Consider the following 15,932-nt stretch of genomic DNA (forward strand, 5'->3'; position numbering starts at 1 on the left):
TAATATATTACTTGCTTTAATAATAATAACAATAAAGTGTTTTCCATTAAAAAAATTAATCTCTTCTGTTGCACAGAGAAACCCACTGGTAGCATAGTCTCATACAAAAATATAAAGATGAGCCAAAACAAAATGAGGCGAACAAAGTTTGCGTTGTTGGATGAAAGGTTCTGATCCGGAGCGTCGTCTAAAAGGTTCCACCCCGTTTGAGGTTCTTCTTGGAGCAATAAAGTAAAAATAAAAATTTATTCCCTGAGGATGAAAGTTGAGATGTCATAATGTTGTGACTCATTCATGTCAAGCTTACTCTTCTTACTGCATCAACATTTTACCAATTTTCTTACAAAACAGACCCAAATCCAAACCCTTTCTATCAGTATAAATATATAAACAAAACACTCTACATGTCCGTGAGAGAACACGCCCCTCCTTCATCCACCCTGTCTCAGTTTCTGGCGGCGATCTACTGCCCGGCCGATCCGTTGGTGTCGTCGCTGTCGGCCTCCCGGGGCGAGCTGGGAGCGGATCCTCCGACGGAGCCGGAGGCCGGCGCTCCCGGCCCGCCGGCCCGCCGCGCGGCCTTCCCCTTCAGCAGCTGGCTGTCCGGGTGCAGCGAGTGGAGGTGGCGGACCAGCTCGTCCTGAGTGCCGGCCGTGTGGCCGCACTCCTCGCACACGTACAGCTTGTTGCGGCGCTCCTTGTAGGCGTACTTCAGGGTGACGCTGTGGATCTTCTTCATGTGGGACTCCAGGGAGCAGCGCTGGGTGAAGGCCTTGTCGCACAGCGAGCATTTGTACGGGCGGACGCCTGGAAAACATCAATCAATCAATCAATCAAATTTATTTGTATCGCACATTTCAGCAACAAGGCCGATTAAAAAGAAGAAACCAGGAACAAACATCACATTTTGTCATATTAATCAATATTCCATTTATTGTGGTTCAAAAGCAACTCTGGTTTTTAGTGTTGATTTAAATGAACTCAGTGTTTCAGCTGTTTTGCAGTTTTCTGGAACTTTGTTACAGATTCGTGGTGGATAGAAACTGAACACTGCAAAATCACAAAATCTTACCAAGTACTTTTGGTCCAGTGCAAATATCTTGGTACACTTGAAATGAGACAAAAATAACTTACAAGTAACTTTTCAGTGAGATATAGAAGCTTGTTTTAGAGAAACTCGCCTCATAATTAACTTTACAATGGATAACGCCAGAGAAAATATATATGGATGATGCTTTAAAAACAATGCTTACGCCAGGAAAGCAACGTGCTTAGATGAGAAAATATTGAGACACAACATGAGACAAGACTCATAATTAACAATTTTATAAAAGGTGAAAAATGTTGTCTTTTACGTGAATTGATCTGCCAAAGTAACTAGAACTTTTTCAACAATATTAAGGAATTATTTACTAAAACAAACTCCTACATCTTGCTAAAAACGTCACTTCTAAGTTAGTTTTGTCTTATTTTAAAAGTACTGAGATATTTGAACTAGAAACTAAACCAAAAATGCTTGGTAATATTTTGTGTTTTTGCAGTGAATTCTGCTTCTCCATGTTTGGTTCTGGTTCTGGGGATGCAGAGCAGAACCAAAACCAGAAGACCTGAGAGATCTGAAAGGTTGCTATGACGACAGCAGATTGTGGTGCTAAACCGTTCAGTGGTTTATAAACTAACAACAGTATTTTAAAGTCTATTCTCTTAGCTACAGGAGCCAGAGTAGGGACTTTAGTCCTGGGTGATGTGCTCTAACTTCCTGGTTTTAGTCAGAACTCCAGCAGCAGCATCTGGATCTGACTGATTTATTAGTCAGACCTGTGAAGATGCTGCTACAGTAATCGATGAGACTAAAGACAAACGCATGGATGAGTTTTTCTAGATCTTACTTAATCCTGGAAATGTTCTTCAGACGATAGAAGGCCGACTTTGTAACTGTCTTTACGTGACTGTGAAGGTTGAGGTCAGAGTTCATCACCACACCCAGACTTGATCGTTCCTCTTTAGGTCCAAAGATAATAGCTTCAGTTTTGTTTCTGTTCAGCTGGAGAAAGTTTTGGCACCCCCACACATTTATCTGTTCTATCAGCGCTTGGATGGGTTCAGAGTCACCTGGTGGCATCAAAATGTAGAGCTGTGTGTCATCTGCGTAGTTTTGATATCTGATCTTACTACCTGTCATTACCTGAGCTAATGGGAGCTCATACATCTGTTTAAAGGCTTATTGAACCTGGATACTGCAGGAAAATCAAAGCAAGGACGTACCTGTGTGCGTGCGGACATGTCTCTTGAGGTCAAAGGTGTCGTTGAAGCCTTTCCCACAGAAGGTGCACAGGTGTCTCTTGGTCTCACTGTGGCATTTGATGTGTCTGTTCAACATGCGCTGGAACTGGAAAGTCTTCTGGCAAACCTGAAACCAGCAACAATTTATAGACCCATAATTTTTACTGAATACACAACCTGACAGGAAGTCAACTGAGTTCTAAACTTGAAGGTGTGTGTTGACCCAGATCGACACATCAAAGCGAGATGTCAGGATGATCTCGCCTTGGTGATTTAATGGCTTTTCATCAGAACAATGTTGCTATATTTACACTATAGCAACACTACACTTTACACTATAATTCACACACAGAATTAAACTGCAGCTTTAATTCTGTGTGTGCAGAATTAAAGCTGCAGTTTGTAACTTTTATAGAAAAATATGTATCATGAGCATTTATTAACTCTGTCACCATGTTGTTGCAGTTTAAAATGAGACAAATAATCTGTGAAAAGTTCGACTTCCTCCACTTCCTCCCTGAGCTGCTATTGAAGAAACGAACAGCTCCCCCCCAAAAACAAGCAATCAGAGCGAGGAGGAGGGGCTCAGTGCTATTAATCGATCTTGTGTATGTGCTACTAAATTTGCAAATGGTGGAGAAATAACTCGCTGTTACAGTAAAACCATTTTTCCCCTGTCTATGCTAACTAGCATTAATTCAATTTAATTAAAAGATAATTTATTGATCCAAATTCTTGTAATATTACCACTTTATTATCAGAATTTTATCTTTCAATGTTTACATTCTTTTTATATGACCTTAGAGCAGAGCATACAGAATGACATAACTTTAAAACATTTATGGCTGATCTGGAAGAATCAATAATGAATGAAATAAGGAGATTAATCACTTTAATCGTGTGGTTATACCTGACACACAAACACTCCTGCTGCTGTGGGCGGAGGGTTCTGACTTTGACCCGTTGGTCTGGTCACCATGGATGGCGGCTCCGATGGAGCGGGGGTTTGTTTGGGGGCAGCTGGCATCACAGCGGCTTGTGGAGGTAGAGATTGTGGACTGGGAATGGGAATGGGAGGAAGAGCTGGAGGAAGAGGAGCGGGATCAGGAGGCAGCTCGCCTGTAGTTACCTGTTAGAGAGAGAAAATACTGTTCATGCTGAAATGAACGAAGCATGAGTTTCTGCTGATGACGTTACAGCTGTAAGAAGTTTTCCTTTCACAAAGAAAATGTTTTATTCTCTATATAACTAGATATTATTACAAAAACGTGTCAGGGCAAATGTAGATAGGAAAAGAAAAAAAAGGAGGAGTATATTTTCACCAATAACTCGGAAATTTGGAGATCGATATCAGAAATTTTATTGAAAAGAACTTGGAAATTTCTGAGATTGAAAAGTCACAAATAAGCTAGAAAAAACTTTTTCAATTTTCTAGAAAATTCTATGAAAATTTATGGAGTTTCAAAATCTGACATTTTTGACTTTTCTAACTCAAAAAATTCAACTTTTGAAACATTTTTAAAAATTATTTCTAAAAATAATTTCTCAGTCATATAAAAAAATTAGATTAATCTCAGAAATGTCCATTTTTTTCTAAAACATTTCTGAGTTCGAAAGGTCCAAAAATTTTTTAACTTTTCACACTAAGAAAATTTCAAAAGTAGAAAATATTTGACTTTGAAACTTTTTTTAGAAAGTTTCTCTGATAAATCTCAAAATTTCTAGGAAATTTTCCACTTTTCAAAATCAGAAATTTCCTGGGTTTTTTTTCTAGAAAATTTCTGAGATTTATCTTTTTTGGCATAATTCTCATGTTTTTCTATCTACAGTGGCTTTAATAGCCATTGTTCATTAACCATTACCACTATAAAATGTTAGACAAATATCTCATTTTTCTAATATTGTATAGTGTGAACTGCAGGTGTGTTTGTTTCCTTTCTCACCTTCATTTTGGACCGGACATACAACGACCCGCTGTGTAAGCTGCGCCTGATGTCCGACCTTCCCGGTGAGCCGCTCGGACTCCGCGGTTGTCCGAGCACGGTGCTGGACGGCAGCTGGGCGTGGCTGTCCGATGAAGAGCGTTTGGTGAGACAGAGAGGAACGGTCTCCGCAGGACTCGCCTCCACTTCCGTCATCAGACCAGAGTTCGGGAAGATGGAGACTGGATGGACAACAAGGGTAAAATAATGACGTGCTGTGATTATTTTCCATTAACATATTCTGTAAGAACCTCTGGTTGGACGCTATGGATGATAAATGATATGAGCATTTCATATCAGTCAATATCAATAATTATTGATCAGTTTTATTGTTGTAAAAATCTGAAATACTGCCAAATTCGAGACGTGACTTTTCCTGTTTCATCCAGTTTTCACTGAATGCCGCCATTTATTTTATCTTTAAGTAGCTGTGAGGCACAGCAGCGTAACTTTAAACTGTTACATAGTTTTATTTACCCATTTACATATTCATTTATTTCACTTTTTTTTGCTTTATTTATTCTACTTTGTCATTTGCAAGACCTTAACACCAATATTGTCAACGTCTGTGGTTATTTTATATTAATTTTATTATTGAATTCTCATATTTCTCATAATGTTAAAGATCTTCTATGCAATGCAAAATAATGTATTATTAAAAAAACAACCACCATCAACCTAGCATAGCTAGTAGAAATGAGAGGTTGAGCAGGTAAAGTCTTTCCTCTGCCTACAACTCCCAGAATGCAGTGCGGTTCTGGAGTTCAGTAAATATTCTATTGATATCAATGATGATGCAAAACCTGGCAATGCATGTTTAAAAAAAACAAAACAAAAAGTCCATCTGGTTTTAAACTGGCAGATGTGAAGTGGAATACTGTTGACTAAAGGAGGGAGAGACAAACACAGAAAATTAAAGAAGAAAATTACTGCATTACTGGGTTTCACAATAAGCAGCCATCTTCCACCGCGTCCATATTTGCACAATTGCTCTACTAGCAAACACACAGAATTAAATAAGTGTGTTTGCGTGGGTAGGTGTGCTCCTGTTTGGGCTATTGTCGAGTAAGATTCGCTTTGCACGCAGACACATGCCTGGAAATACACACACACACACACACACACACACACACACACACACACACACACACACACCCCCACACACGCGCGCGCACACACACTAACCTATACAAAGACATCCCCATTACAGTTAGACTTGCTGAACCAGACGGTCTTGCAGCACCAGCTCTTTACCTTCCTCAAACAATCCACCTCCGCAGGGCTGAGCATCAGGGTTTCTGCGTTATGGTAAAGGTCTACACCAAGCTTATTACAGTTAACTACAGCTAACTGAGATAACATTTTCATTAACAGATATAATATCCCTTGTTTTTGTGTTTATGAATTTATTTATTAGTCTTTTTCCGCCCACAGAAGCAGTTTACATTGGTTGTCTGCAAGTTACAGCCCTCCGTAACCCTCCAGGTGACACGTCGGCTAATTGGCAAAATGGCGACAGCGAAAGTTGGGAAAAAACTCCAGAGAAAGTTGGTTGTTCAACAATAACTGAATCATTTTTTTAAAAAATGATATCTTCTGGTGAGGATTCATTACCCAATTCAAAATCATAATCACAACACAATGCTTATTGCATATATATTGTAATCTGCACCTAAAAACCAACAACGATATGAAAAACTAAAATATTAAGTAGTAAAAACATAAGTGAAACTAAACAATATTTAATAAATAAAAACTAACAAATACACTCTAAAAATTAACTAAAAGTAACTGAATTAGACAAAGAAAATGCCACAATGAAATAAAACTAAATTATAACCACGGTGTGCAAGAGCAGAACATAACAGAAAATGTCAAAGAAAGCAACCTGATTGACAGAAAAAGCCAACGGCACGTTGTGAAGGTGTGCTTTGGTGTGTGTGTGTGTGTGTGTGTGCGCGCGCTTGCTTCAGGCAGCCCATTGACAGGTGTGGCCCATAGAAAACAAGGAATCAGTTTAGTTTGTCAGGCTTGAATCTGATAAAACCCAAATGTAAATGCAAATGAGGCCCTTGCAGCTAGCTTTAAAGATGAGAAGACACAAAAGCCGATCTATAAACTTACAGAGCTAACGGTTCGCTGTGACACAGTGAGGGCTCTGTGCCGCCTCGGCAGCATATTTGATGAAACGTCACTCGCGGAGCCCCAGTGGATCTCCAGGTTTACCAAGAAGCCGTCTGGTTATTATGAAATCCTGTCAACAATACTAAGTCACGACTTAAATCTGGGCGATGTTGACTTAAAGTTTTATCACAATATCACAATAATATTGTTGATTCTATGTTGCATGACTTTGTATTTTTGTGTTTGTTATGAGGTAAAGCACCTTGAAATGCCTTGCTACTGAAATGTGATATACAAATACAATTTGATTGATTGATTGAAATAAAGAAGTGTTGTTTGTATCACTAATCTATACACAGTTAATTATATTGATATTTATTGATATTGAACAAACGGTGGAGAAAAACAATTAAAAAAATAGAAATTCTGACAATACGGACAGCTTTCAAGGGTTTTAAGCAGTGCTGGAATTGGAATTTATTATGAAACCAATAAATCAAAAATGTTATCACGATAAGAAATGTATCACAATAAATGATAAACAATATGATGCCTACACCAGTCGCTATGGGGTTGCTATGACAACAATGAACAAGCCACAAGCTTAGAACTAGCTCTCCCCTCGTTCCTATCTAACTTACAAGCATAAGTACATCATAACTATTACTCGCTCAAAATTACTGAGTACTCTACCCAACTCTGCATAAAACTAAGATAAATATCAGTGATATTTACTGTAGTACTTACTGCCGAACTAACAAAATGAGCTATAATGTAGCTTTTATCTGCAGGCTAAGATGGACTTTAGCCTACTTGTACTACATGTACTTACTCTCAGTCACCAGAACCTTCTTATTCACACGAAGACTCTGTACGTCCTTTACACGCAAGACGCAGGTCACGTCTGAAAAGATCAGATACGTATCGGATATCCAAGTGGCCAGGGTCCATTCTAAACACTCCGACCCGTGTTGTTCAGACCGTCATGAAAATATCAGATACAGGTCGCATCAAGGCAAAAAATAAAACATTTAAAAAAAACGGATTTGGTCACTCGTGCTGCAGTGTGAACGTAACCTTGGATATATGTTCCTAAAGCCGATATGTATCCGATCTTTTCAACTCTAACCTGAATCTGAACGGCCAGGTCGCAGGTCATCCGACCTGAACGTCATTGATACTCGACAAACGTCATTATTCTGCGTCCTGATACACGCAAGCGGGAAGAAAAACAACAACCATAATGGACTATAATCAGGATTAAGTTGTTAATGTAATGGCTCCGGTTAGACCACAACGTACAAATCATAAGCTACGCTCCACCGTTAGCGTTTACTTCCGCAAACACTGAGCGCTACTTCTTCCTTTTTATAGCGGTTGGGTACGTGTGACATTATTGCGCCCTCTACTGCACATGAGGAACACTTTCAGGTCGTTTGCAGTTCACACTGGAGATCGCATACAAGTCGCATATATTTAAAAGTGTGAACGGCCATGCAAAACAAATAACAAAAAAAAAAAAACATTTCACAAAAAAATTGAATTGAGCATTACGGTCTGCAGTCTGAAAGACAAAATGTTACAAAAGAACAGATGTTTATAAAGTTAATTGTGTAATTATAATGGGTAGTTCATGGAGGAGTAACGTCCGATTGTTATTCGTTTGCTGAAGATTATACTTGTTGAAAGGATCAGTACCACAAGAAGAAAAGTAAATAACATTTCCTTGAAATGGCCTAAAAGTCTTAATTACCTCTGTGCATTGATAGTTTCTGTGGTGACTGCTGCTTGTGGACATTTAATCTCAACTTGCATTGTTTGCTCACCCCTCCTTCCCCCCATCACCAATGAATGAGATGTGTGTATGTCTGGGTGTAACTGGATGACGGGGTTCAAAATACCCAAAGTTCTTTTATTTCACGATGAAGTGAAAGGAGGAACACTGAGTGCTGTTTGCACATGTTTTAGTATTTTTATTTTTTTATTTATAGCATGGCTCAGCTGAGAGAAAGAGTCAACAATCAGCAGATAACTTTATCAAACACTGGGTGTGAGTCAGGGTGTGTTTGCTAAAGGTGTATTGTCTGCAGCAACCGGCTGTTCATAGGGTCCGTTACATTTTCCTCCATTCAATAAATATTAACCTTCAGACAGCTTTAGCAGCAACACTGAAAGTAGATCCCACAATACACAGAGATCATTTAAGACCAACTGATTTAACACCTGGGTCATTTTAGAGCCAGCATTTCCTATTTTTTCCAGTTTCATGTTTGTTTTATAAACAGGCAGTAGTTAGCATTTGTTAGCCAGGTTTAGCATACAGGATGCCCATCAATTTTATCTCTTTTAAACAATAGAGCAGCACAGATTTAACCTCTGAATGTAAAACATTTAAAACAGATGGCTATATAATAAGTCACTTATTATATAGCCACTGAGTTGAGAATTGTGTACCTCAACTCAGTTTTTTTCTTTTACAAAACGCTAAAATTATATCTGCTTTCCTGTAAATCATCTGCAGCTACTGAAATGAGCTGGTTTAATGATGTTTAGATTAGCAACAACTGGTAGCCTACGCAGATTGTATTCACATAATTTTAATTACTGAATCTACAACATTTAAAACTACAGCTATGTCACTTCAAATGTGAACCAAAACTTACATATATTTTTTCCTTTACAGAAAAGCTAACTTCATATCTGCTTTCCTGTAGATTTTCTGCTGCTACTGAAAGAAGCTAATTAGCTTGACTTGGTTTAAGTATGCTTAGATTAGCATAACAACTAGTATTTTACTTTATTGAATACAGTTTTTAATTGTAAAACATCCATCCATTTTCTTTACACCCTTGTCCCTTAGTGGGGTCAGGAGGGTTGCTGGTGCCTATCTCCAGCTAACGTTCCGGGCGAGAGGCGGGGTCACCCTGGACAGGTCGCCAGTCTGTCGCAGGGCAACACAGAGACACACAGGACAAACAACCATGCACACACACACTCACACCTAGGGAAAATTAGGAGAGGCCAATTAACCTGACAGTCATGTTTTTGGACTGTGGGAGGAAACCGGAGTACCCGGAGAAAACCCACCATGCACAGGGAGAACATGCAAACTTCATGCAGAAAGACCGGGGCCGGGAATCTTACCCAGAACCTTCTTGCTGCAAGGCAACAGCTCTACCAACTGCGCCACTGTGTAAAACAATACATTTTAAATTGCTAAAATTTAAAGAAATACGCAAGAGACTAAAAACTGCATTGAAAACAATCCAGCACTAATAAATAATTTTTAGGACAAGTTCAGAGCAAAGCTTAGCTGTTTTGGCAAATTGTGGTGAAAATAATAAAATAATATATAAAACTTTCAGGGAATTTTTATATTTCCGTAAGCTGCTACCTGGGCTAAGTTTAGCTTAGCATGACGGAAGTTACTGATCGGACAGAATTTAACTGCCAAGTTTCTGCTAGTTAGCTTTGCTTAATTAAGTCAAGTTTGGGAGAACTGAAACAAACATGTTTTAGTGGTAATAATCAGTTTCTCAAAATGTAAAGACCATACTTATGTATGAAATGAGGAAACTGAGATTGCGTCCCAAAACTCAAGCTTTAAATTATACTCTTTATACCATGTTTTAAGCTTAAAAAATGCTAATCAGTAAAAATGTTATGTGCTTGACTGTTAGCCACAAAAATACTTAAACTAAAGTTCTTGGAGTATGTTCCTGTTTTTATAAAAATAATGGACCAAATGTGTTGCTTCAAACAAAATGCCTGACTTCATATGTGGAGTGACAAAATTTGATCCCCATAAATCTGAAACTCTCAAAGAAGAACGAGATACAAAATCATATTTTAGAAATGAAAAAAGATAATTATGCCTTAAGTAGTAAGGAGAGACTTCATTGGATGAATATTTCTACTACCCCACAAACCTTCAAACAGATTATAATTTGTTTGAAGGTCTGCAGGCGTTGATGGTGGAAAAGATGACTTTTTAAAGAAAGTTTAGCAGGGCCTGAACTTTTATAAATCAGATTTTTAAGATATGTATTTTATGTGAAGTTTAGATCTCATCTTACATAGCTCTATGAAGAAAACACTCAATCACAAACAGACACGTCCTGTTTCTTTTTCATATCAACTAGTCACAGTTAAAGCTACAGCACCTTATATTTTCTTTGTGCTGGTGGAAAATCCAGAACAACAACATATATTTCCTTAAAGATCGTCACCTTTGACCAGATATTTCTACTATTAAGATAAACATTTGGCATCTTTAACGAATGACTTGATACAATTCAAAATATATAATTATGTTGTCGAGAAACATACATGACTTAAAAGAGTGGCAGCATTCTTGCATAAAGACACTAAATGCGGAATAACTGGCTCTACAGGCTATTGCTGACTTCTTAAGAAAGGCAAATTTAAGATTTGTTTTAATGTAATTGTGGTTTACATCTAAATGTAACCCAAATTAAACTATTTCCCAATTAAATATTCAATGGACAGTTAAATCTGAGCATTGACGTGAAGGAAAACTGCATGTTTTTGTTGCTGCTTGTAACATTAATGCTCCTGTTACTCAACTAAACCCTCATCAGTTGTGTGTAATCTCAGAGGTGGGCCAAAGCAAACTGTTTTCACACCGATGATACATCAGAAGCTGGTCCTGGCACATGTTTGTGGATTATGAGATAAAAATAAAACTCCAACACACACATAAATACACACCATCTGGAGATTTGTCCAAACTGATGGCATCCTGTGGCTTATAAAAAGTATTCAACACGCCTTCTACTCTCTTTCCGTCTAAGGTAATTATCATACCTCTGTCTGCGTGTTTGTGTGTGTGTGTGTTTTTATTTGACTGCGGCCTCTCTTTTGTAAGTGCGTGTGGACGCCAACGCAATCCAGGCAGGTACATCAAGTAACGGCACATACCAGAAACTGTACCAGAGACCGTTGCTGGGTTTTGTTCAGGGTGTTGACGATGCGTCACTGCGTACAGGTGCTGCAGGTTTAGTTTTTGACATGTAGTCCTTAAATTTAAATTATATAATAGGATCTTCTACATTTGCAGTGACTTTTTAGCAAAATTCAAAATGGGTTTGGAGGCGGCAGCATGGGAATGTCTTAAGAAGACATTTAAGTGGGTGTTAATGTGGGTAACGTGGCTCTTTGCCCGGGGCGTAACTGTGTAAAAGGGAGGCATGAGCGTTCCAAAAAATATATATTTTGCGTGTAGCTAGCACTGAAAATCTAAAACAACGGATGACCTTTGAACTGAAATGAACAGAGATTCTTCTGAAAGAGTGAGCTTGACACTCCTAAATCTGGGGTGTCCACAATTGGCAAAGAAAATGAAATGAAAGCTAAAGTTAAGTCAAGTAGTGATGAATAAAATGCACTATTCATCACAAATCCAAAACTTAATATAGATGTTTTTTATATGTTTACTGTGGTAAAAGAAAAGCATGTAGTTTTCAATTTTTTTAGCTCAATGGAACAAATTTATTTTGTATAAGAATTTAATTTGGGTCACTTTCTTTCAAAAAGTTTGCTCATTTTTAGCCATTTAATTGATTAAACAAAACCTAACTCGGCTGCAGCAAAACTGGCTTTCAAATAAGTCTTTGGTTAAACATGACTTTTTGTAAAAACTTTGTAACATCTTCTATTGCTATAGAAAACGATGTAATAATTTTATCCAGATTAAAAATAAAAAGGGATGAGACAAATGGTGATGCTGTTCCTCTCTACTGGTCAAAGTTAATTGGAAGAGGGAGATTTCCAAGATGGCAGCCCAGTTAGTGAGCAGTTAGAGAACGGCACTTCTCCAGATAAAGATTTTCGTCACAGCCACGTTATCAGACTTTTAGAGTCTCATAACATGAACCTGCACATCATGATGCTGCGTTTAAGGCCAAGTGTTTCTCAGGAAGTCACAGGTGTTGGCATGTCAGACATTTAGCGTTTGGTGACACGTAAAACTGTATTTTGTTTTTTTGTGGGGGGTTTTTTAAACACTGCAGTGAAAAGCAGGAAGGAAGCAAAGATCTCAAGCTTTGACAGTTCATAATGTCGACTTATTGGGGAAAATCACTGGAAACAGAGTTTTGCTGAAATACGAATGGCAACTTGGGAAAAAAATAAGGATGATGTTGGTTTTGAATGGCTTTAACGGCATTTAATACATGAGTATCAAAAGATTATACTCAAGTAATAGTATCCCTACTACTTCAACAACTCTTACTCAAGTAAAAGTAAAAAAGTATTTGGTGAAAAAAAAAGAAGTTATGTTTAAATTCTGGTATTTTAAATACTAAAATAACATTTTAAACATTTGAAACAATTTTACAATAAAAATTTGAAACTAGTACTTAATATAGGTCGTATGTAAAAACATAAGCATGTATGTGAGAAAGGGGTGAAGTACTTCCAGTGACAGTGTGTGATTTTACTGCATTTTCACCTGGTAGTAAATAACAGTAAAACAGCAAAGATTGTTTCCAGACAAGAGGTCTCACTTTGACAAAGTCTAGGCGTGTATTGGTGAATTTCTGGTTAAAATCTGTTTGTTCTTCATTCAGTGGAAAACAAACTGAATGAAGTTTGTATAATTATTTCTGTGGAGAAAACAGAAATCTCTAATTTTACTCAAGTAAGAGTAGCTTTCACTTTTACTTGCGTACATTTACTCAAGTAAAAGTAAATGTACTTTTAGGAGTTATAAACACCTAAAAGTACATTCTTTTCAAAAATTTAGTGAAGTAAATGTAACAGTGACTACCTGCCTCTGATTAGCCCAGATATTAAAGTTTTGGGGGCAACCCAAAGTAACCGTCAAGTATTTGAAATTTATGAACTTATAGTCATTTTTAAGGTGAAACAACATTAATGGACACATGAATCCAGACATCATCAGTTGGCATTATCAGTTCATAACTAATTATGTATAAAACCTGGGCCAGATTTTAGAAAGGGCTTACGTAGCTGTAGCCCAGGGTCCCAATTTTCGGGGTGCCAACTGATTTTATTTTATTCTTTTAAAGAATATTTAACAAACATATACTTTATATAAAAGTGACATGCCCATAAAAGGTGAATTGCAATAATATTTTGGGATTTTTATGAATATAAGCAATAGTAAAATATTAGAAAATAGAAGAACTTATAGGACTTTTTTGAGGTAACAACATGGACTTACTGTTTATCATCAGATCATACATAATTACCTATACAATTACCTATTAACGAAGTGTAATTTTAATAACTGAAAGAATTGATCAAGATGAATAAATGCCATATTTAACACATACATATTATTTATCGAGCTGAAACCGGGTTTCCTGCTGCCCTTGTCGTCTCAAACAGCCATGGAGGAGGATGTAGAAGTCAATGATTAAAAGTTAACGGGAGAGAGGAGAGGAAGACGCACACAAACAAACCCAGTGAAGAAGGAGCGGGGGAAGGGTCAGAGGGTGGAGAGGTTTAGGGTGTAGTCCGTTACTTGTTATCTGATACCGGCGGCCTGTTACAATAAAAACTCCGCCGACGGCAACAATGGGGATTGTTCTCAAAAAGATGAGGAGGGGGACAGAAAGATGTTCCCCAGATTGAGACCATGACAGTAAGAGTGTCACTTCAGAAACCCGGATCGCTTTGCCTCTTAATTTGAAGTGTTTTCTGTCTATTTGTAATGAATCAACAAACGTCAGGGAGCCAGCCTGGAGTTTTATAAGTAGCAGCCACTGAACAAGGAAGGAGGGCAATCAGGGGTTGAAGGTCGATCTGGGAAGCAATCAGAAAGGCCCGTTGCGAAAGGAGGCAAACATTTAATCATTATATAATCTGTTTATGTCCATTTTAATTGAACGATTTATGCTTAAGCGGGTATGGATATGGATTTCTATCCGCAAACGAAAACAAACAGAGCAGCCGCTGAGCCCTCAGGCTCTCCGGGGCCCCGCCGGGATTCCCGTTACTCGCATCCAGACTCCGGACCCCCTCCGTGCACCACCTGCCACACCGACACCGACACCAGCGTTCCCGGCCCGACCCCCAAAACCCCGCGTAAAACATCCTCCAATCTGTGCGTAAAGGCACCGGGTCACGCACTTCCTCCGCTTGGCGGGTCTCCGTTTCGTTCATTCCTTCCTGAAGCAGCGAACATGGCTCATTACCGCAGCAGCGGACTCACCTGGGATGTAGACGTCCCCCCGCTCATGATCGGGCAGCTCGCTCCAGTTCCGCTTTCCAGGCGAAACGTTCGCCTTTTTCACCAGAAAGGCCCGCGGCATGCTCGATCAAAGCCAGCCAGTCCGTGTTGGCTGATTTCTTTTTTTAATTTAGCGCGAGGGAAGTTTTCAGAAAAGTAGCGACGTCAAAACCAGGTAACCGTTTAAAAGCAGGAAGCTTGAGGGGGAAAATGGAAAGAGTAGATCCTCTTCTTTTTTTTTCACCCCTTCTTGCGCTTTTTCGTCTTGTTTCCACAAGCTTTATCTTCTAATATCTTAGCACTTTTCTTTCTCTCAAAGTCAGATTTTAAGGTTTGAAGAAGGTCCGGACAGGTGAGTCTGCTCAGGTGAGGCAGGTAAAGTCAGCGCGGACTCCGCAGCGCCTTCAAATAACGGGAGAGTGGGTTGAGGGAAAAAAGAAAAGAAAGAAAAAACGGCAGATATCCCCGATCACACACACACACACAGACACACACACACACACATTGAGTCACGACAGAGGTGGGTCAAACAGCAGCTCAGGTGCTCATTTAAAAGGAGAAAAAAAGCAGGAAACAGGCGCCAGCACGCATGCGCGGCAGAAATAACGGTGACAACAGGCTGGAGGGAGACTGGGTTAGGCCTCAGTATACCTGCTGAACCGGTTTACCCCTCCTCTCCCTGTCTCCGTCTTTCTTTTTCGCTCTCCGTATCTCCACCTCTTCTCCATTCCCCTTTAAGGTGGGGAGCCGTGAGAAAAGACGTGCGGCACGAAGAAAAGCGGCAAAGTCACGATTTCAGCCGGATGAAAACACGAAATCATGCCGACAACCAAAAGTGACTTAAGATTTCTAGTGAAATACAAAATGTATGAGTATTTCAGTATCTATGTTTACTCTGAAACACGGTGGATGCTTCTAACAGGGGTCAAATGGGCAGTTAACCAGGGCGGCACTGGAAACGGGGTGGACACTGCAAAAGCAAAACCTTACAAAATAATTTGGTTTCGTTTCTAGTGCAAATATCTTAATACACTAAAAGTAAGACAAAACTAACGTTTCAGCAAGATACACGAGCCTGATTCACATAAATAATTTCTTTATATTGATGAAAACTTATTTGTTCCAATGGCAGAGCTGGGCAGTAACTAGTTACATTTACTCAATTACCTTTACGTGAGTAACTTTTTTGAAAAATATTACTTTTAAGAGTATTTTTACTATTCCGTACTTTTGACCTTTACTTGGCTTATTTTATTATGAAGTATTTCTACTTTTACTTGAATAAAATTTCTGGATTTTCTACCCACTGAATGAAAAACAAACAT

The 15,932-nt window shown here is 38.7% G+C and overlaps 1 protein-coding gene across 1 annotated transcript; it reads right to left on the reverse strand.

Moving 5' to 3' along the window:
- On the reverse strand, window positions 1-15,101 carry ovol1a (ovo-like zinc finger 1a). Its single transcript, XM_008435614.1, has 5 exons — window positions 14,590-15,101; window positions 4,227-4,447; window positions 3,194-3,412; window positions 2,266-2,410; window positions 1-807 (listed from the first exon to the last, which is right to left on the reverse strand). Exons 1-5 carry the CDS (start codon window positions 14,687-14,689, stop codon window positions 464-466), a joined length of 1,029 nt encoding a protein of 342 aa, XP_008433836.1. The 5' UTR covers window positions 14,690-15,101; the 3' UTR covers window positions 1-463.
- Window positions 15,102-15,932: the final 831 nt, after the last annotated feature.

Source organism: Poecilia reticulata, linkage group LG18 (genome assembly GCF_000633615.1).
Source record: "Poecilia reticulata strain Guanapo linkage group LG18, Guppy_female_1.0+MT, whole genome shotgun sequence".
Taxonomy (NCBI): Eukaryota; Metazoa; Chordata; class Actinopteri; order Cyprinodontiformes; family Poeciliidae; genus Poecilia; species Poecilia reticulata.